At 44.6% G+C, this 25,008-nt stretch overlaps 2 protein-coding genes across 3 annotated transcripts in view; both read left to right on the plus strand.

The window, feature by feature from the left end:
- Positions 1-184: 184 nt before the first annotated feature.
- Positions 185-3,329, plus strand: FNDC4 (fibronectin type III domain containing 4). 2 transcript variants are annotated; one of them, XM_007191345.2, is made up of 7 exons: positions 189-559; positions 740-884; positions 971-1,086; positions 1,318-1,522; positions 1,998-2,087; positions 2,420-2,544; positions 2,711-3,329. In XM_007191345.2, exons 2-7 carry the CDS (start codon positions 764-766, stop codon positions 2,744-2,746), a joined length of 693 nt encoding a protein of 230 aa, XP_007191407.1. In that variant the 5' UTR covers positions 189-559; positions 740-763; the 3' UTR covers positions 2,747-3,329. The 2 variants fall into 2 exon arrangements, with proteins under 2 accessions (XP_007191408.1, XP_007191407.1); XM_007191346.2 differs by lacking the exon at positions 2,420-2,544 and having other exon boundaries at positions 185-559.
- A 2,808-nt stretch (positions 3,330-6,137) lies between these two features.
- The window catches only part of IFT172 (intraflagellar transport 172), a 41,527-nt gene continuing 22,656 nt past the window's right edge, over positions 6,138-25,008 (plus strand). Inside the window, exons 1-16 of the mRNA XM_007191344.2 lie at positions 6,138-6,329; positions 8,925-9,068; positions 9,642-9,754; positions 10,185-10,224; positions 10,529-10,594; positions 10,806-10,885; positions 11,104-11,191; positions 12,019-12,233; positions 13,144-13,267; positions 13,683-13,778; positions 14,689-14,850; positions 15,210-15,263; positions 15,505-15,608; positions 15,783-15,868; positions 18,687-18,799; positions 19,782-19,949. Of these exons, the coding sequence (XP_007191406.1) occupies positions 6,291-6,329; positions 8,925-9,068; positions 9,642-9,754; positions 10,185-10,224; positions 10,529-10,594; positions 10,806-10,885; positions 11,104-11,191; positions 12,019-12,233; positions 13,144-13,267; positions 13,683-13,778; positions 14,689-14,850; positions 15,210-15,263; positions 15,505-15,608; positions 15,783-15,868; positions 18,687-18,799; positions 19,782-19,949 (1,692 nt within the window). The 5' untranslated portion in view covers positions 6,138-6,290. The remainder of the gene's footprint in view (positions 6,330-8,924; positions 9,069-9,641; positions 9,755-10,184; positions 10,225-10,528; positions 10,595-10,805; positions 10,886-11,103; positions 11,192-12,018; positions 12,234-13,143; positions 13,268-13,682; positions 13,779-14,688; positions 14,851-15,209; positions 15,264-15,504; positions 15,609-15,782; positions 15,869-18,686; positions 18,800-19,781; positions 19,950-25,008) is intronic.

Here is a 25,008-nt window from a genome sequence, read left to right on the forward strand (position 1 = left end):
CGCCCCCCGCGCCCCTGCCGGGGCTTATCACACAGAGCCGGGATCTGGAGGTTTGGGGGCCCGAGAGGCCGCCAATGAGAGGGTCGTGGGAGGAGTCCCGAAAGAACCGGGTTGGGGGGGCGTTGATGACGGCGGCGAGAACCCCAGCTGGGCGGGGCGGGCCCGCACGTCCCGGCCGGGCTGCGGCGGAGCGACGGGGGCCAGCTCTGCAGAAGGCGGCGGCTGGCTCGCCGGGACGGTCACATCTGCTGCAGGGGCCGGCGGAGGCAGCCGCACCGCCTCCCGCCCCGGAGACCCAGGCCAGCCTCCGGGCCGCGCCGGCACCGCCCCCTGCTCCCGGACAGACTGCGCGGCCGGTCGGAGCTCGGGGGGCTTCGCGGCCCCGCGGCCCGCGCCCGCTACGCCTCCGCCCTCTGCCCGCAGCTCGGTCCAGCGCCGCCCGCCTCGCCGGGCCCGCGCCGGGATGGGGTAGGGACAGCGCCACGGAGTCGGGCGATGGGCCGCCCTCTGGGCACCGAGCAGCCCCCCGAGGCCTGAGCGACCGCGAGGACCGGCGGAGGTGGGTGTGGGCAGAGCAGAGCCGCGCACCAGGGGCGCCGGGATGTGGCGGGGGCCAGGAAGGCATGGGGAAAAGGGGGGCTCTGGGGCTGCTGTGGGCCGTGGGGAGCCCGGGAGAGCTGCTGCCCACCCGCTCGTTCTGGCAAGTCCTTGACCCTCCCACAACTCCTGCCACCTCCAGGAGCCCCGCCTGGATGTCAAACGGATGCCCCAGTGCCTCCCAGCGGACTCGGTGGGGACCATGGCTTCGCTAATGCCCCTCTCCCCATATCTAAGCCCCACTGTCCTCCTGCTGGTCAGTTGTGACCTGGGCTTTGTACGAGCAGGTGCGTAAAGGGGGAGAGGGTGGGAGGTAACCAGAGTTAGTCTGTGGGTGGAACCTGTTAACCGGTTAACGCACCGGCACCCACAGACCGGCCTCCCTCTCCTGTGAATGTGACAGTCACTCACCTCAGAGCCAACTCGGCCACTGTGTCTTGGGACGTCCCAGAAGGCAACATCGTCATTGGCTACTCCATTTCCCAGCAAGTATGAATCACCTTTCTGCTACCCTAACCCGTGTCCTTGGATCTCTGAACATTCCTTCTGTCACCTCCCTCCCGACCCCAGCTCCCCTCCCAGCTGTGGGAGAATCTGGGAGCTGGGATTCCCTGGCTCACGCTGCCCTTTTCACCCTTACTCCCTTGGAGTGCTTGGATGTTCAGGAGGTGGCCTGGGACCAGGGTGAGGCTGTCCTCCTCTCTCACCAACTCCCTGCAGCGACAGAATGGACCGGGGCAACGTGTGATCCGGGAGGTGAACACCACCACTCGGGCCTGTGCCCTCTGGGGCCTGGCTGAAGACAGTGACTACACAGTGCAGGTCAGGAGCATCGGCCTTCGGGGAGAAAGCCCCCCAGGGCCGCGGGTGCACTTCCGGACTCTCAAGGGTTCTGACCGGCTACCCTCAAACAGCTCGAGCCCAGGTGAGGGTCTCAGGTATTCCTCGCTCCCTAAAGCTTTGCATTCTCTGGCTCTTTACCTGGTCTTTGGTCTCCTGTTTACTTCCCTAAAGCAAGCAGCCGTCTAGCTTAGATGAATAGAAGGATGATTTAATTCATTGTACTGCCAGGAAAGGAAGGAAAGCAGGTTGGCAGGGGACCGGGTATAGACAGGCTGGTAACGAATTCCTTGGGGGAAGGGCTTTTAAGCTTCCTTTTACCCAGCCTCGGTTCACAGCAGCTGCAGCCTGCATGAGTGAGTACGTGACCTGCAGCCCCCCAGCTTTTTGGTCTCTAACCACCTGTCCAGCGACAGCTTCCCAGAGAGGGGCTACCAGTGGCAACGCTGTGATGCGTCTACCTTGGCTCTAATCCCCAGTATCTCCAACCTTAACTGTCTGCACAGACATAGCTTTCTAGCTGCTCCCTGTAACCTGGGGTCCGTCTCCTTCCTTCTCAGGTGACATCACAGTGGAGGGTCTGGATGGAGAGCGACCTCTGCAGACGGGGGAAGTGGTCATCATTGTGGTGGTGTTGCTCATGTGGGCTGGTGAGTAAGCAGCTGGACAGGGCACCATGGATTGAGTGGGGCTCAGTGAAGGTGGGAGTTGGTGAAGGTTGTTGGGAGAAAAGGGGGTGAGAGCAGTGGCGTGGGGAGATGTTTAGTTGAGAGGGATGAGCAGGAAAAGTTTGAAGAGAGGGAGAGGAGGCTTTAGGGAGCCCAGAGAGGATGATGAAGAAGGTGGTGCTTGTGCATGGGGACCAGGAATTCAAAGATTTTCTTCTCGGATTTTCTAGAAACTGTGTGGGTATCTCACTGCCTTTCGAAGCTGTGAGTGCGGAGGTCAAGATCAAGGTTCAGATTGTGTTGTTGTGTTTCAGCTGTAATTGGGCTATTCTGCCGTCAGTATGACATCATCAAGGACAATGACTCCAACAATAACCCCAAGGAGAAGGGGAAGGGACCGGAACAGAGTCCTCAGGGAAGGCCAGTGGGGACAAGACAGGTGATGTGCGGCCAGAGAGGGAGGGAAGGGCGATTTTGCCTCTAGAAGCAGTGAGGGAAAGGGTGAAGGGCCACAGAGGGGCAAGAGAAGAGGGAGAATGGAAATTTGGGATGGAGGAGGCTATCGCCTTCCTGAAATTAGAGACTCAAGCCATCTTCTTTCACAGAAAAACTCACCATCCATCAACACCATTGACGTATGAGTGAAGAAACAGAACCAGAAGACAGATGCACTAACATCCTGGGGATGGGGATGGTGATGGGGTCAGGGAGAGCCCAAGATGGTGATTTGCCCAAGACTGAAGGATCCCACCGTCTCCCAGAGGGTAATGACACTCCCACAATCTCAGGCCTGGTATCCATTCTCTTTCCACTGTGAGCAGGGCCAGAAGGTAGGTCTGTTAGGGTCTGAGCCCCTGGACCTGGGGAGTGGATATCAGATGGGATATGTCCTTCCATCCCCCAGGTCCAGGAGAGAGTCACTTGTTCAACCCTATCCCATTAGGTCCCAACTGGGGCCCCCAGTTCACCTGTGTCAGGACCCTTGGCATCCCCAGCTGCCCCCACGTCTTGCCTCTGGGTCTCAGAGAGGAGTGTTTCTGTGGGTACTCCACCTCCCCCAGCAAATAAAAGGAATTGTCTGGGCCTGGAGGCAGATGCTGCACTGCACTACTCCAATGTCTTCCATGGAGCCTCAGGTGCTCCCCCTCTCACCTGGCAGCCCCTTCAGCTGCTGGTGATCTCACCCCTTGGACATTTTTCCAATAAAGTTTCTTGGACAAACTGGAGCTGACTGTATGGGATACTGTCTAGTATGCTGAAAACACTTCTCCACTGTCTCTCCCCTGACTACAAGGGCCCTTCACACCACCACCAACTTGACAGGAGCAGACTCTTATTTGAAGGTGTTTGCTTTGATTCTCCAGCCTGGAATTGGGTGGAGCAGAGCCAGAAAGAGGCATAGAAAACGAGGGCCCTAGATCCTTTTCCTTTTTTGGGTGAGAAGGGGGAGCAGGAAAAAAAGAGGATATAAACTCTTCACGTACTAGTGGAAACTAAGGTTATGGCACGTGAGAGGGCCAGTAGCCTTTTTATCTTCACTGCCCACATCGGCAGCTCAGCTCCTCACCATTTATTCCTCTGATTTCATCAACCCTGAGCTCATTTTCAGAAAAGGACTGAACAGGGTCTTGGGACAAATGAAAGAACAGCTACACTAATGGATCCCTGGGTGCCAAGTGTTCCTCTCCCGTGCATTTCTGTGCCTATTCTTCCCTGCCCTCGCTTTTCCTTTTGTCTGTATGTCTCTCTGTTCATTCGGTCAAAGTCAGTAATAATTGTAAAGAATAAATGAGTTTATATTCACTCTCGGCCATTATATCCAGAGGAGGATTCTGGAAATAAAACAGGTTGGAACTCTCTTTTCAAAAGAATTATAATTTGGGGGACTTCCCTAGTGGCGCAGTGGCTAAGAATCTGCCTGTCAATGCAGGGGACACGGGTTCGAGCCCTGGTCCGGGAAGATCCTACGTGCCACGGAGCAGCTAAGCCCGTGCGCCACAACTACTGAAGCCCGCGTGCCTAGAGCCCATGTTCCGCAACAAGAGAAACCACCGCAGTGAGAAACCCGTGCACGAAAAGGAAGAGTAGGCCCCGCTGGCCGCAACTAGAGAATGCCTGCGCACAGAAACAAAGACCCAAAACGCAGCCAAAAATAAATAAAATTTTTAAAAAACACTACTATTAAAAAAAAAAGAATTATAATTTGGGCTCTGGGGCCTACTTGTTTCCTGTGAAAATAGGGACTGTCCTCTACTTTTTCCTAAGTTCCACGGGGAGGTTGGTGCCAGTGAAAGAAACACCTGTTGACATTCGCAAGCACTCTGTGGGAAAGACTTCAGAACCCAGAATCTGTCTGGACAGCATATGCTACACTGTCTGGAAGGTAACAGTCTTCTCCACGTATGATCCTCCGAGAGGTGGCTTATGAATAACTCTCCTTTTTTGCATCTTGATCTCTCTGGTATGTTACAAGAAATTAGACCAATAATTCTGAAAGGGACCCCAATCCAAACAAAGATCAAGAAGTCAGTCAGTATCTTTTAAACCTAACCAAGCTCCAACCCCGGGTTTCACAAGACTACACCTGTCAGGTGAGCCAAGCTCTGGTCTGCCCTCTGCCCTAAACCATAAAAGCATCCTGATCTAAGCAGCGGTCTTAAACTCACCATTTTCCAGTTCAAAAGTAGGGAGTTTACCTCTCCCTGACCACTGCTTCCAAAGCACATATCTCTCAGACTCTGGATACATCATCATCTCTGGGGATAGGAGTGTCACAGGGTATATAGTAGCATGGGATGGAGATAGGGAGCTAGAAGTTAAGAAGGAATACAGGGCTTCCCTGGTGGCGCAGTGGTTAAGAATCCACCTGCCAATGCAGGGGACACGGGTGACAGCCCTGGTCCGGGAAGATCCCACATGCTGCGGAGCAACTAAGCCTGTGCGCCACAACTACTGAGCCTGTGCTCTAGAGCCCACGAGCCGCAGCTACTGAGCCCACGTGCCACAACTACTGAAGCCCATGAGCCTAGAGCCTGTGCTCCGCAACAGAAGCCACCTGCTCGCCGCAAATGGAGGAAGCCCGCGCACAGTAACGAAGACCCCAATGCAGCCAAAGATAAATAAATATATTTTTTAAAAAAGGGGCTTCCCTGGTGGCGCAGCGGTTGAGAATCTGCCTGCCAATGCATGGGACACGGGTTCGAGCCCTGGTCTGGGAAGATCCCACATGCCGCGGAGCAACTAGGCCCGTGAGCCACAACTACTGAGCCTGCGCGTCTGGAGCCTGTGCTCCGCAACAAGAGAGGCCGCGATAGTGAGAGGCCCGGGCACCGCGATGAAGAGTGGCCCCCGCTTGCCACAACTAGAGAAGGCCCTCGCACAGAAACGAAGACCCAACACAGCCAAAAATATAAATAAATAAATAAATAAATAAATAAATAAATAAATAAATAAATAAATAAATAAAGAAGGAATACAAAGGGTGTTTAAATGCACCAGCTCTGGGTTGAATCCCAGTTCCGTTCTTAACGCACTGTATTAGCTTAGGCAAGTGACCCCTCTAATCCTGAGTTTCATGTTATATAAAATGGGACTAATAATGCTATCCCCTTCAAAAGGTGGCTTTGAGATTAAAGGAGACAATGCATGTACAACACTTTGCACGGTACCTGGCAGACACATACTGAGCATTCCCCGTTACCCATCGTTATCAGCCTTGTGATCCCGTGCAAGTTACATAACCTATTTAGGATCAATTCCGTAAAAGGCCTATAATAGCAACTGCCCTGCTTTCCTCCAGGGTTGTGCGGATTAAAAGAAGGCTCTCAGCCACGCTTACGTACATCGAACAGCTAGAGAGACTACGATTACGTAGGACCCCGGAGATTGCGGAAGGCTTGTGGGCGTGGCTGGAGTTTGGGTTTGCATGCCACGATGGGATTGGTCGAGGAGAGAATTCATCAAGCCCTCTGGTGGGGGGTGGGTCCCGGATCCCTCCCTAGATCTCACTGCGGCTGCGCGGGTTCTGTTTTGCTTCGCTGCGAACCTACGCGGTGACCTTGCGACGCGTGTCGCGCTCAGGTCGCTTCTGCGTCAGCAGCTGCCGCTGCGGCTGCGTGGCGGGTTGTCCAGGTAACCACGGGAGTTGTCCGCTATCTGTTGGCATCTGAGAGACAGGTGTTCGTTATGCAGTTGAAGCACCTGAGGACCCTGCTGAGCCCCCAGGTGAGGAGTCGCGTGCCTCTTCCGTCCCTCGCCCGCCTTAATGTTCCAAGAAAAGTGGGGGACTGAAGTTTAAAAACGTTGAGCGCCTACTGTGTGCAGAAGACCGAAGGCTATAGTTGTGATTCGGACTCTGCTACGTCCATAGAGTGTTGAGTAGGTGAGATGGAGTGCTGAGCACCGTAGCTTTCATTTCGTTCCATTTAACGAATCGGTTGTGTACCAGGTCCCATGGTGGGGCTCCAGGGGATCCAGAACTTGCTCAGTTGTTGCCCTTGCCTTCAAGAGGCTCGTACTAGAGGCAGAGGCGCACGTGTAAACAACGAACATTAATCTCCACCTCTCAAATAAGCGCTTTAGGTGTAAGCCCACCTAAAGGAGTGCAGACGACCACACCGTTCGTTCTGATAGTGAAGATCCCAGATTCAGAAGAGGCTGGACACTGGGGGAAGAACCCTAGAACATGGTGAAGAAAGGCTGGGTTTACGGAGTCAGGAGGCCAGAATTGAAGTCCTAGCACCCCACTACTTTAAATAAATGACCTGATACCCCTGACTTTAGCCTTTATCACACAGGCTCTCTGAGCACTCACCCAAACTTCTACATTTGGAAAACGGGAGTAATAATAATCGCAGCCTTAGGGGGTTAGGGGGAAGAATTAAAGGAAGTAGTATACACAAGAGAACGTTGTAAACTGAAAAGTAGCGTGAAAACTGATAGACAAGAGAGAAGGACGTTCAAAATGCAAAGGACAAAATAATAGAAAGCTAATAAGAATATCTGTCATAACTGAATGTTTAAGGTGTACCAGGGCAGCATAAGTAAAGAAGCTAGTGTTGCGGATTATGGAGTCAGACACACATGGATTTAAATCTTGGTTCTGCCACTTAAACTGTGTTTGTAAACTTGAGCAAATTACTTAACCTTTCTGTGCCTCAGTTTCCCCATCTGTAAAAGATGCATAATAATAGCTTCTACCTTACTTATGAGATAAAATGAGATAATGCATATCAAGCACTTAGCAAAGTGCCTAGTCCACGCTTGTTAAAGGTTAGCTGTTATTCTGTTCTCTACCTCATGTAATCCTCGCTACAGTCCTGTGAGGTACATATTGTAGAGAAAGGAGAATTGATTGATTATGAGAATCAGGAAGGCTTCACAGAGAGTGTGGCTTTAAGAGAATAGAAGGAAATTAGAACAAAAGAGAGGTGTGCTCGTTGCTCAGTAAACTGTTCTCTGAATCTGTATTTCTAAAATTCCTTTACCCTAATGGAATAATTGGAAATGAAATCTTCCTTCAATCTTTCAAAATAAGATGATGTCACGATGCAGGTAAGGGCTGAATGCCCAGGATTGGGCAAAATGATTAAGGAAGATGATTGGCAACAATTGATAAGCCCTCTACCCTCCTAACCTAATTTAGTCAAGAGTTGGAGGGGGCTAAAGGTGGTGGTGTGGCTATTTTCTGACTCCAGTTTGAGGATTTTGATGAAAAATGCCTTTTTTACCTCTGACTTTGGAAGCGGGTAGGTTAGGAGTAAAAAAGTAACAATGTTTTAAGCCAGGGCTCTAGAGCCCAAGCAGTTAAACAATTGGAGCAGAAATTAAATTTTTTATTTCAAGGAGGGAAATCCCTTAGTGCAGAACCACAGACCACCAGGGCTGGTGGTGGAAGGGACAGACATGACAAGAATAATTCACTGGGAGTTGATCGCTTCTAACTTGGGCTTCTGTGAAGTGGATTGTTAAGGGTAAAAAAAGACAAAAACCAAAGTGGCATTGTTTATCCTGTCTCAACTCTGATTATTTTACTTCCCATTCCAGAACTTTCACTGTCTCTCCCTTTCCTACCAAATAAGCCCAAACTCAGCCTGGCTTCAGAGACCCTTGTTGAACTGGCCTCTGTCTGTTTTTCCTGCCTCACCTCCTCTATTCTGCTATTTACAATATAGTTTCAGCTAAATTAAATTACTATTTATTGACCAGAACTTGCCATTGCTCATGCCATTCCTTCTACCTCAGGTAATTTCCCTACCTAACTGTATCCATTCTTCAAAGCTTAATGTTGATGATTTAAGTGGAAAATTATCTCAGGCTTTTCCAAACTATTACAGTGCTTTATATGTGCCTCTCTTATGGGACTTTTCCCGTTTTTTGTACCATCTTATTAGATCCTTGGGCAGGGCCCATGTTTTGCTCCTTGTCTCTCTCTTAGCGCTTGGCCAAGTGCCTTTTTTATTAAGGTACTCAAAAAACATTAATTGAATGAATGGCTAAAGACCAAAACTTTGCAGTTATTTCAGTAGCAGACCTGGGGAATGAGGGAATAAGGAGGCCACTGCAGGGACACATTGGTACAGTTGATTTACCATGTCACCTCTTAGTGCATTTGCATTATGGGTTTCTAGAAGCACTTTGTTCTCACCATCCAGGGCTCTATGGCCTTGGAGACCTGGATGGACTATGGGCATCTCTTTGTTTTAAGGACTGTGCTAGAAGGAAAATTGACCAGAGTCACACTAGAAGTAATGGAACTAGAAATGCTTTTGGCATTCTAGACCAGCACCTGGGTTTATTTTTGCCCCTTTGCTTCTGCAGGATGGAGCTGCAAAGGTCACCTGCATGGCATGGTCCCAGAACAATGCCAAATTTGCTGTCTGCGCAGTGGACCGAGTGGTGTTGCTGTATGATGAACATGGGGAGCGAAGAGATAAATTCTCCACCAAACCAGCCGACATGAAGGTGAAGGGAATATTCATGTGTACCTTAATCTGTTGATGGGACCCTATAAATCTAGAAAACTTCCTATCCTGCTTCCTAGACACAGGCATAGGAAATGGCCCGCCCTTCCTTTTCTCAGTATAAAGCCCTCAAGCCCACTGCAGTCACACATGCACCTTTTCTTCTTTTTTTTCTTTTTTTAGATTAGAGCATAGTATGCTTTTTTTATATATAAATTTATTTTTTTTTAATTTATTTATTTGTGGCTGCCTTGGGTCTTCGTTGCTCCGTGAGGGCTTTCTCTAGTTGTGGCGAGTGAGGGATACTCTTTGTTGCAGTGTATGGGCTTCTCACTGTGGTGGCTTCTCTTGTTGTGGAGCACGGGCTCTAGGCGCACAGGCTTCAGTAGTTGTAGCTCGCGGGCTTAGTTGCTCTGCGGTATGTGGGAGCTTCCCGGACCAGGGCTCGAACCCATGTCCCCTGCATTGGCAGACGGATTCTTAACCACTGTGCCACCAGGGAAGTCCACCTTTTCTTCCCTTTTAAGGATACTCATTACTTCTTTTTCTTTCCTTTTTTCTTTTTGACTCTTAGTATGGCAGGAAGAGCTATATGGTGAAGGGCATGGCTTTTTCTCCTGATTCCACCAAGATTGCCATAGGACAGACTGACAACATCATCTATGTCTACAAGATTGGAGAAGATTGGTGAGGATAGAGATTGGGAGATGGGGTGTCCCAGAGAAGAAGGGAAGGGCAGGAAGAAATCCCTCACTGGGAAGGGGGAATAGAGAGGATGAGGAGCCAAGCTGGGGCTTGGAAGGTAGAGGCCTTCTGGAGTCTGTTGTTGTAGCTTCCCTACCTTTGCGTGCACCGCGTGTTCTATGATCCCATCCCTGGAAGAGTCAGTCTTAGATCAACAAGGAGGCCCTGTGAGATCCTGGGGAGCCCGGAGTGATGTTTTGTCTTTGTTATTCTTCCAAAGCTACTCAGGCTCCTTTGAGGGCCTCTGTGGAGAGGTAGGAAACACTAGCGGGCCAGGGAAGGTACCTACAATTCCTCCCCTCCCGCAGCATCATTTGTGGCAGTTTATTCATGGAAGTGGTTTGTAATATGCTTCCCTCCTTTTATTTGACAGGGGTGACAAGAAAGTCATCTGTAACAAGTTCATCCAGACGGTAAAGTTCAAACCAGTCCCCGGGAGATTAGGATGAACAAGCATGTATCAGTACATCCGCTTATAAATACAACCAGAAGTTGCATTTGCTAACATCGGGCTCTGACTTTTCCTACTGCGTGAATGTACTGCCTGCCTGCTCATCCCCCTGCGCTTTCCTCCTTAGAGCCCAGTTGTGTCCCCTCCTCTCCTTCCCTACAGGGGGTTGGAGTGGTGGCATGTGCTGGGCTGTTCAGGTTCAGGTTGTTATCAGTGTGCTAACATACATAGACAGCTTTATCCTTTTCATTCTTTCTTTCTTACAGAGTGCTGTTACTTGTCTGCAGTGGCCAGCAGAATACATCATTGTCTTTGGACTGGCTGAAGGGAAGGTAAAGGAGAGACGAGAAACACAGGAGAGGTTGTGCATGGGGATAATGGTTCTGGAAAGAGGTATATGGTTAATCTTCTCCCTTAGGGTCAAGTTGTGTACTGGGGAGACTACCCAGGGAACAGTTTTTGGTTTTTTCTTTTTCTTTCCTTAGGACCTGGGTGAAATTGAAAGTAGCCTAACCAGACTTTTGTCCATTCTCCCATTTTCAGGTTCGTTTAGCAAACACCAAAACTAATAAATCATCTACCATCTATGGGACAGATTCTTACGTGGTGTCCCTGACAACGAAGTGAGTAAGGGAGAGCGGTATCCCAAAAGCTTGGAAATGGTAGGAAAAGCTATAGGGGACTCTGGACTGGGGGACCATAGTATGAAAGATGGAGAGGGCTGGTAGCAGGAACCGCAGGTAGGGTAGTGTTTGACAGAGAAAGGGGACTTTCTTGGTGAGACAGGATGCTCTAATGTCTTCCTGTATTTCTCTCCTTTCCTCCTTTTCCCCTTTTTTAGTTGCTCTGGGAAAGGAATTCTCTCTGGTCATGCAGATGGCACCATTGTTAGGTATTTCTTTGATGATGAAGGCTCTGGAGAGTCACAGGTATGAATAAAGGATGCTCTGGAATAGGGGAGAAGGAAATCCCAAGAACTCTCCGAGAGGAGGTTGGACATCTGAGGAATTTAGATCATGGTGCTGGGAGAAGAGGCTAGAGGACTGAGACCTCAGGCAGAGAGACACTTGGATGCGGCCACAGAGAGGATTTGTTTTTCGGAGGCCGGAGCTTAATATTTATGGGAAAGGATGAATCAGGTGGAAGGGACCTTGAGGCAAAGAGAAATAAAGACTCCGAGAGTAATGAAAAGTGAAAATTATTCTCATTTATGTAAAATATATATTCATGTATATAAATTCATAGAAAGAAAGGGTTGTTTACTCTTGAGGGGGAAAATATGGGGGATTAAAGGAAGGTTCATGTTTTAATCTATGTAATTCTCTATTGTTTGAATCATTTACGTTAAGAATTACTCGTGTAATAATTAAATGTATCCCTCCTGGAATAAAGGGGCCATATGCTCCCTGTGGGCCTGTACGGTATTGGTTAATGTGTAGGACAGCTTCCTTTGGGGGGCCTTATTAGGTGAATATTAAAGATCTGCAGACACAAGTATTTTGAGGTTCCATCTTGAACACAAGATCAATAAGTGTGTATTTGTATATATGTCGTAAAAGATGTGTGTGTGAGTGTAAGTCAGAAAGATAATTTGTGAAGTCTTCGGATTAAGATGTGTTAGGGTGGGAAAATGTTGGGAGAAAGATTTCTGCAGAGTAGGATGGTCAGAGTGAGTGTGTCAGGTGCTAGGAATGAGAAATTTCTGAGGTGGAGTCCTCAGAGTCAGAGTGATTGAAACCCTCTGCTTCTGTCTTAGGGGAAGTTGGTGAACCACCCATGCCCACCCTATGCCTTGGCTTGGGCAACCAACAGCATTGTGGCTGCAGGCTGTGATCGGAGGATTGTGGCCTATGGAAAGGAAGGCCACGTGCTACAAACTTTTGACTATAGCCGTGACCCTCAGGAACGGGAGTTCACCACAGCTGCAGCAAGTCCTGGGGGCCAGTCTGTTGTGCTGGGAAGTTATGACAGGTGGGTCTCCTTTCCAGTTGCAGCTTCTGCCTGCTTTCCCTGTGTACACTCTTCTTTAGTCCAGTTTTGCTTCTCAACCAGAGTGGGAGACTGGATCAGAATCAAGTGATTCTTAAGTTTTAATTCATGCACTTTCCTCTTCCTGCTCCCACCATCCGTTGGCATGTCTGCAGTTCCAAAGTGCACCATGCTCTTGTTGTGTCTCTGCCTCTCCCCAGGATTCCACAGCAGAATTCATCTCCACTTTCTTTGTGTTCCCTTTGCCCCTTTTCAGACCACTAGCTTAGTGTTTATCACATTATATTATACTTTGGTGTTTGTATCTAACTGGTTAAATTGAAGAGCCCTTGAGAAGAGGGCCTATTATTCATTTTTTTTTAAGTCTCCAGGGCCTAGATTAGCATCTAGTATATAATACATGCTCAAATGTTTGGTAAATGAATGAAGGAAGGAAGGAAGGAAGGAAGGAAGGAAGGAACGGTGAATAAATAGCTAGAGTCTGGGTCCCATCTCTTCCTTGGAGCGCTTTTAACCCCAGCTTTGTCAGTCCTGTCTTTCTGTCCCCTTCAGTCTCATGTGTGTCTCTTCCTTTCTTTCTTCTCTGACTCCTACCATTTCTCTTTTCTTTTTCCATATTTCTCTATTGCTAACAGCTCGTTTTTCTCACCAGCCACAATCTCTTTTTATTTTCTCCACTCCTATCTCTCTTACTCCATTTTACTTTTGACTTGATTTTCCCAATTTACTTCCTTTGAACACTTTTGTCCTCTCCTACTAGACCTCCAACTTGTCTGTTCTCTTTTATTTCCTCTGTTCTCTGATGTAGCAAGACTAATTTCCTTCCGTTACAGGCCCATTTTCAGTTTTTCTCAGCCTCCAACTCTTCTAAAAGCCACATACTTAATTTCAGACTTCGGGTACTCAACTGGAGCCCTCGAAGAAGCATCTGGGAAGAGGCAAAGCCCAAGGAGATTGCCAACTTATACACCATCACTGCCTTGGCCTGGAAGCGGGATGGCTCACGACTCTGTGCGGTGTGTGACTAGTAACCCCTTCCTGCTTTGGTGACTTTCTTCAAATTAAGAAAAATCCCACCTTATCCTAAAGCACTCTCTCCTGACACTAGAGAATCTCCTCTTCCCTTTTGACCACAACCTAAAACTCTGACGTTACAGGCAGGAAAGAGAAATGCATACCTTATTGGAGGCCAAATGGGACAAGAGTTTTATAGGCAGGGATGATTTCTCCCTTACATCCCATCCCTATGTGATTCTCTTGAGTCCTGCAATTGCCACCTCTTTCCTGCTGGTACTTCCAAAGACTACCAGCCTTTTTACTGCCAACTCTTCTGTAGATTCTAGAACCTAGGATTTGAGAGTGTCTCTAAATACCCTCTACATGCCTACGTACTGTGTGTGTTACCCTTTATGCTGTCACTTTCCCTTCCAGGGCACACTCTGTGGTGGAGTGGAACAGTTTGACTGCTGCCTCCGAAGGAGCATTTACAAGAATAAGTTTGAGTTGACGTATGTGGGACCTAGCCAGGTAAGCGGCTGATAGCCTGCCACACTGAGATTTTGCCATGGCTCACTCATCCTTGTAGTACTTCCCTGCCGTCTGGCCACAGCACAGAGTCAAATTAACCTCTGGCCGAGCTGTTCTGAGGAATAGAATGTGTCAGGGCAACTCTCTGGCAGCTTTCCTGCTATAGTTCTTACAGCTTATTGTAAGAAAAGGATTAACCACCAGGTTTAAGGGGTACAGAGATTGCCATTTACATCTTCCTGGTTTAAAACTTCACTGCCTATAGGATGGCAACTGGGGAAGTTGATATATAGGATTATAATTCTGAATTCTTTTGTTGTAAAGCCTCTGAACTCACTGTGTATAATGTTGCAAGCTCATTTCTTAGTTTCTGAGCCCACTTTTCTCTTTTCTCTACCTCCACCCTCCTTTCCTTCATTTATTATTCATTGATTCCTTTAGTCTTCCATTTTCTCCAGAAATATTTATCCATTCTTTATGTGTCAGCACCGTTAAGCATTGAGAATTCAAAGATAGTTATCTGTAATACATTGTCCCTTATTTGAGAAGATCGTTCTAGCAAAGGAGACAGACATATCAGAAAATAATACAGCACACTGTGGTAAAGTTATCATAAAAGTTTGTACAAAGAGCTACAGGAACATAGGGAGAGTGATTGGTTTAACCCAGTGGAACTTTCAGAATCATATATATTATAAACATCAAAAGAGATAATATATTAAAGCATTTCATAAATAGTGAAGCATTATATAAATGTGAGGTGTCCCTTTTACCAAGAATATCCTAGGCCAGGCAAGGAAAAAAGATGTTACTTTGTTTAGCCCTGTGAAGGTGGGCGAAGGGCACAGCATGTTCACCCCTCTTTCGGATTGGGGGAAGCCTGGGGAGCTCAGACTCGTCTCCTACCAAGGTGATTGTGAAGAACCTCTCATCGGGGACCCGAGTGGTACTCAAGTCACACTATGGCTATGAGGTGGAAGAGGTGAAAATCCTGGGGAAGGAACGCTACCTGGTGGCCCACACGTCAGACACACTGTTGCTGGGGGACCTGAACACTAATCGCCTTAGTGAGGTAGGAACCAAAGATGGAGAGGTGGGGAATGGGGCGTCCTGAGGTGCTACTCAGGCAAGCCAGGGTCCCTGGGGGAAGGTCTCCATGGGAAGCTCTGACATTCTGGTGTTGGGGACCTGGCTTCAGGGAATGAGACCCAGGAGGCTTAGAATCCCGGAATATGAATCACCGTTGTTGGACTGTTTTTACACCATCTCCCAGAAGCATAGGGACTAGGGCAAAATCTGACATAGCCTCTCTTTTGTGCAATGTCAAAGCATCCCCCAATTCGATCTCTCTGCATCCCACCCTGTTGTTCTTTCAGCATCATCTTGGATAGTTATCCACATTGTTCCCTATGTCTTTTCCCCCCTTAACAGGTAGCTTGGCAGGGATCTGGTGGCAATGAGAAGTATTTCTTTGAAAATGAAAATGTGAGTAGAGTTTGATTCACCATCACTGTCCTGATAAGCCTCCTTCTAGCTTCTGTGTAGCAGGATGGCAAGTGGCAAGGGGTTGAGAAAACAGCAGATAAAGAGGGAGGGTGAAATAGGCAGAGGAACAGAATAAACAGAAAGGTGGGTGTCACTTTGAACTCATGGTACACCTCCCTCGACTGTTTTTCTCTTTCTTCATGTAATCTTTCCACTGTATAACAATTCCATTCATCCCCAGGTATGCATGATCTTCAATGCTGGAGAGCTAACGCTGGTGGAATATGGGAGTAATGATACCCTGGGTTCTGTACGTACTGAATTCATGAACCCCCATCTCATCAGGTAACCCCACATGGTTCTCTAAATTTTTGAAACCCAAAAGAATTCCTTTTGACTTCTAACTCCTATATCCTCAGGTTAATCTAAAATCTTCATCCCATATGGTATTTCAGAGCTCTTATTAAACATCCAAGCTACCTAAGCCCATTTTGCCTCACCTGACCCTTCATGTTTCAGTGTCCGTATTAATGAGAGGCACCAGCGAGGAATGGAGGATAATAAGAAATTGGCTTATCTTGTTGATATTAAGACTATCGCTGTAGGTGAGTAAGACTCTCTCATAATTGTAATAACAAAATAGATGTTTATAAAGCACTTCCATGTCACAGGATTGTGTGCAGAGGAGAATCCAGGAATCTGAGAGGCATCAGGTAAATGTGTGACCTCATTCTTACAGTGGATATGTGAAATGTTTAAATCCATATGTGTATGTCTATATCTAGAAGTCTAGATACAGATGCATTGGTATGTATAGGCCTGCCCATATAATTATTCATGTTCTCTAGGCATATATCTCAGGGCTGGAAAATTGTGAATTGTAGAAAAGAACCATTAGCAAATTTAAGAATTTTCCTGTTTAGACTTCATAGGCTCACAGATTCTTAGAACTGGAAGGGGCCTTACTTTCTGTTTAGTTTGTCATTAATAAGTAGTGATGACAAACTATGTGCATTTCACAAATGCTCACATTTATAAATCGTATTGTATATATTAATAGTTAATTTTTTATCATGAAATGTTTTAAGCATAGGAAAAAAGTATAAAGAATAGCATGGTATTCTCTAAAAAGTTTAGAGAATAACATATCCAGGTAGTGTAGGTATTAAGAACAGGGCTCTGGAGTCAAACCTCCCCACTTCTCTACTTACTACCTGTGTAATCTTAGGTAAATTACTTCACCTTTCTGTATCTCAATTTCCTCATCTACAAAATGGGGATAAAAATAGGACCTACTTCATATGAAAAGCACTTAGACTAGTGCCTAGTAGGTAATAAGTGCGTAATAAATGTTAGCTATTCATAATAATAATATTATTATTACTTGTGTACCCATACCCAGTTCTGTCAAATCCTTACATTTCATTATTTTTACCTTGGATCTTTTCTCTGTTCTCTATTGATGGACATTTGTTGGTTTTTCACTGTTACAGTATTTCAGTTCTCTAAGGTTTATACCCAGCATGGAATTGCTGAATCGTAAAAGAGGTACCTCTTCAGTTTCACTGAATATTTCCAAATTGCTCTCTGAAGAGGTTGTACCAATTTACACTCCCACCCCAGTTACAGTTCCACTTCCTATCCAATGCTTGAAGTTGCCGGACTTCATTATTTGGCTCAATCTGATGTATATGGAAATATATTTCATTGTATTAATTTTTTTGTTCATTTGTTTATTGGCCATTTGGATTTCTTCTGTGAATTGCCAGTTCATATCCGTTGCCTATTTTTAAAATTAGGTTGTCTTTTCTTTATTTACGTGAAGGAGTTCTGTGTGTGTGTGTATAGGCTTTGATGGTTATTTGCATTGCAGCTATTGTCTCAGCCTGTGGCTTGTCTTTTCTCTCCTTTTCAGCACTTCTTAGTATTTAGACATTTTTAAGTTTAATGTAGTCCATTTTATCACTTTTTTTTTTTACTGAAGTATAGTTCAATTTACAGTGTTGTATATCACTTTTTAATAAATAGTTTGTGGTTTTTGAGGTCTTATTTAAGAAATCCCTCCCTACTCCCTCCTGTATTTTGGCATTTAAAATTTTGCTTTTTACCTGGAATTTATTTTTGTGCATAATGTGGGTAGGAATCTAATTTTATTTTTTTTCCATATGTTAACCATTGTTCGAAAGTCCATTCTTCACTCACTAGTATGTAATGTCATCTCTCATAAATCAAATTTCCATATACATATGGGTCTGTTCTTAAGATATTTTTACATTTCATGAATTTTCTATTTCACATGAAGTTGCTGAGCTCAGAAATATAAGTATCTATAATAGAAATAATAATACAGTCCAGTGGCCTAAGTTCTAAATTCCAGTGGCCTAAGTTCTCTCAGCAGTAATGAGCTGTGAGATTTTGGACAAGTCACCTCACTCTGTAGGTCTTATCTTCAATGTACATTGACAGAGTTCTTCTCGTAACCATTTCGGGTCATCGACCCCTTTGAGTATCTAATTAAAAGCATAGATCCTTTCCCAGAAAAATATCTACACGCATAATTTTGTATGTAATTTCAGGGTGCTCACAGAAATAGGGTCCCCACAGCTCTAGCATTCTATGGTTGTACCTATAATCGGGGCATTAAAACATGGATTTATCATTTTGCTTTTTAATTAAAGGAAAATTCATTTTTAAGTTGGTCTTCCCAGTAGTGGACATCTGCTGGCATTTGGTCTTTAGCTTAAGCATAGGTAACAAAAGCAGGCACATTGCTTGTTGATAATGTATATCAATAAGACCTGTGAATGGGCTTTGTTCAAGAGACTCCGTGAAAGCACCCTAGCCAACCCTGAGTGGTCTGTTCTAAACATGATTGTTTCTCATATTGCCTACGAAATTCAGACCAAACTAATATTCATCCTCTGCACTGACCAGCCTAACTTTAGTTAGAGGTTCCTCCTGTTTTGTCTGTGTGCCTTCACCACTCTTTGTCCCTAAGTGTTCTTATATCACTGCCAACTCAAATATGCAGGTACCTCCTTGGAGCACGTATGATCACCAGGGTCATTTCATTCATCAGCTTTCTCTCACTGGTGTGTTTGCTCTAATTGTGGTTCATCATGAGAACAGAAGCCAGTTGCTCCATAGTTCTGACCTGCTCTGAGACAACTCCAAGAGTCCCAGAGAGGAGTCACATTTCTTGATGAGTCTGGATCTTTTGAGTTAATAACTGCAGGGTTAAACAAAACCTCTATAATTTTAGAAGAAATACAGCATCTTAAGGATCTTAGCAAAATTATGTTGTACCGCCCATTTACATTCCTGAGTGACATTCTCTAGACTAATGCAACATTCTTAAAGCCAGACTTTCACAGGCCACCTCATGCCTTGTATGCGATTAACCCTGTTTCCTTTACTCTCTAGTGGACCTGATTGGTGGCTACAACATTGGCACCATCAGCCATGAGAGCCGTGTGGATTGGCTGGAACTTAATGAGACTGGGCACAAGCTTCTCTTCAGGGACCGGAAACTTCGTGTGAGGAGGGTTACTAAGGCCTTAGCCATAGACTGGTCCATAAAGGATGTGGTACTAGCTGCCAGCAGGGACTGTGGGAGGCAGGAGAGGACATCATTTCTTGGGGCTATGCCATTAGCATAGCAAAAGGCACAGAGGAATCAACATTCTTTGTATCTGCTCTCACCACCCATCCCATTTTACCCTTCGGGAGATTGTGTCATGAAGGCACCAAAGTCAAGAGAGGAATTTGGGAGTTGATGTCTCTCTTACTATTCACAAATCTGTGCCCTCATGAAACATCCTTACCCCTGCATTCCTCTTCCTCACGCCTAGCTGACCTTAGCCCACACCTACTGCTCCAGTGCTCGTCAGCGACACTTATCTGACGGCACTGAAGCTGGCTTGAGAACAGTCTCCCCCTAGCCCCTTATTGATTCTGATCTCAATATGGTATCACCAAAGAGTTCAACCTCAGGGGCAAAAGGGACTCTCTGGTGATCTTTTGTTTCATTTTCATTGTGATGTGAAAGCCATCACAAATTTCCAGACCATTTAATTCGTCGGGTGCCCTTACTTCTGTAATCCAGGCTGGTAACTCTGGCCCAGAGTTATTCTAAGAATGAAAGTCTGGGACTTCCCTGGTGGTCCACTGGTTAAGACTCCCCACTTCCACTGCAGGGGGTGCAGGTTCGATCCCTGGTCAGGAACTAAGATCCCACATGCCTTGCAGCGCAGCCAAAAAAAGTCTGACCTTCACCTAACTTAAATTCCTAGGGTGTAGATCTTTGCTCTTTTGATCATCTCTTATTTGGCCAGAGTCAGAATATGCCAACTCAGCATAAACTTGAAGGGTTTATGGTTGAAGATCAGTAAGCTTTGAAATTCAGCATGTACCTGACTGGTGGGTTAGCTCACCACATTTCACCATTAGGAAAATTGTCAAGATGAGAAGACACCCTTATCTCCTTTTACTTGTGCTATCTGCTTCTTCCTCCTTCAGTTGCACCTGTACGACATTGAGAGCTGCTCTAAGACAATGATCCTCAGCTTCTGCTCCTACGTGCAGTGGGTCCCAGGAAGTGATGTGCTGGTAGCTCAGAACCGAAACAACTTGTGTGTGTGGTACAACATTGAGGCACCTGAGAGAGTCACCATGTCCTCTATCAGGGTATGTTGACACAGGGCACCTCAGACATAGTGTTGGGCTGATTAATTAGAACCCTGAGTAGGCTCTGAAGTGTGCTTGGTTTCTCTGCCCACCACCCATAATCTCTTTAATAGAGTTGGCAGGTGACGCTTAGACTCCTTCCCACAGTGGACCAGGCCCCAGAGCCATCCTTGTTCAGATTCCTAACATTATATTAGACCCTTGGAGTATGGGTCTCTATTATAGTGGGAATTCACCAAGTCATAACATGGAGTCCCCTTAGGCTGGAAGATCCCCAATAGGAGGAGTAGTTCCGTATCACCTCCTTGTGTGCTGATTCTCTGTTACAAGCCATTCAGAGTTCTATTTTTTTAAGACTGCTGATCAGACCCTCTCTCCTATCCCACGACAACATCACACACACAAGTAATATTCCAAAATCTGGGAGGAGCCTATGCAAACAGAGAAAAGAGGCCCGTATGGTAGGCTAGGATGACTGCTGTGGGTGTGGGTAGGGCACTTGATACTTCCTTTTTGTTCTTTCTATATCTCTTTTTTTCTCCTTTTTTGCCTCATTTTAGACTGATTAAGGTTGAGTTTTTGTGGGGGGTCGGGGGGTTGTCCTTTTCTAAATACTCTTTTTTTCACTTTTTTGGTTTGAAGGTTACACATCCTATTTCTATAGCAGTTACCCTTAAAAGTTCACCATGTATTTAAATTAACAAGGTCTAAAGTTAATCAGCATCTAACCCCCCCTGCACTGCAAACAATACAAGGACCATAAAAGACTTTAAATGTGATTACCTCCCCTTTGCCATTGTTGTCTAGTATTTTGGTTCCCTTCTGTTATCCCCAAAGTTAGACATTATTATTTTATACAGACAGAATTTGTATAGATTTACCGTCATAGTGCCGGTTTCTCTGTTCACCTTTTCCTTTTGCATTGCTGATCTTCCCTCTGGAGTTATTTTTCTTCCTCTTCTTGAAGAATATCATTTAGAAGTTTCTGGGGTTTTTTTTGAATTTTTGAATTTTATTTTATTTTTTATACAGCAGGTTCTTATTAGTTATCTATTTTATACATCTTATTGTATACATGTCAATCCCAATCTCCCAATTCATCCCACCACCAACCCACCCCCCCCGCCACTTTCCCCCCTTGGTGTCCATACATTTGTTCTCTACATCTTTGTCTCTATTTCTGCCCTGCAAACCAGTTCATCTGTGCCATTTTTCTAGGTTCCACATATATGCGTTAATATACGATATTTGTCTTTCTCTTTCTGACTTACTTCACGCTGTATGACAGTCTCTAGATCCATCCACATCTCTACAAATGACCCAACTTCGTTCCTTTTTATGGCTGAGTAATATTCCATTCTTTATATATACCACATCTTCTTTATCTATTCGTCTGTCGATGGGCATTTAGGTTGCTTCCATGACCTGGCTATTGTAAATAGTGCTGCAGTGAACACTGGGGTGCATGTGTCTTTTTGAATTATGGTTTTCTCTGGGTGTATGCCCAGTAGTGGGATTGCTGGGTCATATGGTAATTCTGTTTTTAGTTTTTTAAGGAACCTCCATAGTGTTCTCCATAGTGGCTGTATCAATTTACATTCCCACCAACAGTGCAAGGGGGTTCCCTTTTCTCCACACCCCCTCCAGCATTTGTTGTTTGTAGATTTTCTGATGATGGCCATTCTAACCACTGTGAGGTGATACCTCATTGTAGTTTTGATTTGCATTTCTCTAATAATTAGTGATGTTGAGCAGCTTTTCATGTGCTTTTTGGCCATCTGTATGTGTTCTTTGGAGAAATGTCTATTTAGGTCTTCTGCCCATTTTTTGATTGGGTTGTTTATCTTTTTAATATTGAGCTGCATGAGCTGTTTATATATTTTGGAGATTAATCCTTTCTCTGCTGATTCTTTGCAAATATTTTCTCCCATTCTGAGGGTTGTCTTTTCGTCTTGTTTGTAGTTTCCTTTGCTGTGCAAAAGCTTTTAAGTTTCATTAGGTCCCATTTGCTTATTTTTTGTTTTTATTTCCATTACTCTAGGAGATGTATCAGAAAAGATCTTGCTGTGATTTATGTCAAAGAGTGTTCTTCCTATGTTTCCTCTAAGAGTTTTATAGTGTCCAGTCTTACATTTAGGTCTCTAACCCATTTTGAGTTTATTTTTGTGTATGGTGTTAGGGAGTGTTTTAATTTCATTCTTTTACATGTAGCTGTCCAGTTTTCCCAGCACCACTTATTGAAGAGACTATCCTTTCTCCATTGTATATCCTTGCCTCCTTTGTCATAGATTAGTTGACCATAGGTGCATGGGTTTATCTCTGGGCTTTCTATCCTGTTCCATTGATCTATATTTCTATTTTTGTGCCAGTACCATATTGTCTTGATGACTGTAGCTTTGTAGTATAGTCTGAAGTCAGGGCATCTGATTCCTCCAGCTCTGTTTTTTTCCCTCAAGACTTCTTTGGCTATTCAGGGTATTTTGTGTCTCCATACAAATTTTAAGATTTTTTTGTTCTAGTTCTGTAAAAAATGCCACTGGTAATTTGATAGGGATTGCATTGAATCTGTAGATTGCTTTAGGTAGTATAGTCATTTTCACAATATTGATTCTTCCAATCCAAGAACATGATATATCTCTCCATCTGTTTGTGTCATCTTTGATTTCTTTCATCAGTGTCTTATAGTTTTCTGAGTACAGGTTTTTTACCTCCTTAGGTAGGTTTATTCCTAGGTATTTTATTCTTTTTGTTGCAGTGGTGAATGGGATTGTTTCCTTAATTTCTCTTTCTGATCTTTCGTTGTTAGTGTATAGGAATGCAAGAGATTTATGTGCGTTAATTTTGTATCCTGCAACTTTACCAAATTCATTGATTAGCTCTAGTAGTTTTCTGATGGCATCTTTAGGATTCTCTATGTACTGTATCATGTCATCTGCAAACAGTGACAGTTTTACTTCTTCTTTTCCAATCTGTATTCCTTTTATTTCTTTTTCTTCTCTGATTGCCGTGGCTAGGACTTCCAAAACTATGTTGAATAATAATGGCGAGGTGGACATCCTTGTCTTGTTCCTGATCTTAGAGGAAATGCTTTCAGTTTTTCACCATTGAGAATGATGTTTGCTGTGGGTTTGTCATATATGGCCTTTATTATGTTGAGGTAGGTTCCCTCTATGCCCACTTTCTGGAGAGTTTTTATCATAAATGGGGGTTGAATGTTGTCAAAAGTTTGGGAGTGTTCCTTCCTCTGCAATTTTTTGGGAGAGTTTGAGAAGGATAAGTATTAGCTCTTCTCTAAATGTTTGATTGAATTCACCTGTGAAGCCATCTGGTCCTGGACTTTTGTTTGTTGGAAGATTTTTAATCACAGTTTCAATTTCATTACTTGTGATTAGTCTGTTCATATTTTCTATTTCTTCCTGGTTCAGTCTTGGAAGGTTATACCTTTCTAAGAATTTGTCCATTTCTTCCAGGTTGTCCATTTTATTGGCATAGAGTTGCTTGTAGTAGTCTCTTAAGATGCTTTGTATTTCTGTGGTGTCTGTTGTAACTTCTCCTTTCTCATTTCTAATTTTATTGATTTGAGTCCTCTCCCTCTTTTTCTTGATGAGTCTGGCTAAAGGTTTATCAATTTTGTTCATCTTCTCAAAGAACCAGCTTTTAGTTTTATTGATCTTTGCTATTGTTTTCTTTGTTTCTATTTCATTTATTTCTGCTCTGATCTTTATGATTTCTTTCCTCCTACTAACTTTGGTTTTGTTTGTTCTTTCTCTAGTTCCTTTAGGTGTAAGGTCAGATTGTTTATTTGAGATTTTTCTTGTTTCTTGAGGTAGGCTTGTATTGCTATAAACTTCTCCTCTTAGAACTCCTTTTGCTGCATCCCATAGGTTTTGGATCATCGTGTTTTCTTTGTAATTTGTCTCTAGGTATTTTTTTATTTCCTCTGATTTATTCAGTGATCTCTTGATTATTTAGTAACGTATTGTTTAGCCTCCATGTGTTTGTGTTTTTTACATTTTTTTCCCTGTAATTGATTTCTAATCTCATAGCGTTGTGGTTAGAAAAGATGCTTGATATGATTTGAATTTTCTTAAATTTACTGAAGCTTGATTTGTGACCCAAGATGTGATCTGTCCTGGAGAATGTTCCATGTGCACTTGAGAAGAAAGTGTAATCTGCTGTTTTTGGATGGAATGTCCTATAAATATCAATTAAGTCTGTCTGGTCTATTGTGTCATTTAAAGCTTGTATTTCCTTATTAATTTTCTGTCTGGATGATCTATCCATTGGTGTAAGTGAGCTGTTAAAGTCCCGCACTATTACTGTGTTACTGTTGATTTCCTCTTTTATAGCTGTTAGCAGTTGCCTTATGTATTGAGGTGCTCCTATGTTGGGTGCATATATATTTATAATTGTTATATCTTCTTCTTGGATTGATCCCTTGATCATTATGTAGTGTCCTTCCTTGTCTCTTGTAACATTCTTTATTTTAAAGTCTATTTTATCTGATATAAGTATTGTTACTCCAGCTTTCTTTTGATTTCCATTTGCATGGAATATCTTTTTCCATCCCCTCACTTTCAGTCTGTATGTGTCCCTAGGCCTGAAATGTGGGTCTCTTGTAGACAGCATATATAAGGGTCTTGTTTTTGTATCCATTCAGCAGCCTGTGTCTTTTGGTTGGAACATTTAATCCATTCACGTTTAAGGTAATTATCGATACGTATGTTCCTATGACCATTTTCTTAATTGTTTTGGGTTTGTTTTTGTAGGTCCTTTTTTCTTCTCTTGTGTTTCCCACTTAGAGAAGTTCCTTTAGCATTTGTTACAGAGCTGGTTTGGTGGTGCTGAATTCTCTTAGCTTTTGCTTGTCTGTAAAGCTTTTGATTTCTCCATCGAATCTGAATGAGTTCCTTGCTGGGTAGAGTAATCTTGGTTGTAGGTTCTTCCCTTTCATCACTTTAAATATATCGTGCCACTCCCTTCTGGCTTGTAGAGTTTCTGCTGAGAAATCAGCTGTTAACCTTATGGGAGTTCCCTTGTATGTTATTTTTCATTTTTC

This window comes from Balaenoptera acutorostrata, chromosome 12, assembly GCF_949987535.1.
Source record: "Balaenoptera acutorostrata chromosome 12, mBalAcu1.1, whole genome shotgun sequence".
Taxonomy (NCBI): domain Eukaryota; kingdom Metazoa; phylum Chordata; class Mammalia; order Artiodactyla; family Balaenopteridae; genus Balaenoptera; species Balaenoptera acutorostrata.

What these genes read in the sequence shown, in the direction of transcription:
- FNDC4 (XM_007191345.2), top strand. Translation starts at nt 764, where the DNA reads ATGCCCCAGTGCCTCCCAGCGGACTCGGTGGGGACCATGGCTTCGCTA. An exon ending in CCTGGGCTTTGTACGAGCAG is followed by an intron (nt 885 to 970) that starts GTGCGTAAAGGG and finishes CGGCACCCACAG; the next exon opens with ACCGGCCTCCCTCTCCTGTG. An exon ending in GGCCAGTGGGGACAAGACAG is followed by an intron (nt 2,545 to 2,710) that starts GTGATGTGCGGC and finishes CTTCTTTCACAG; the next exon opens with AAAAACTCACCATCCATCAA.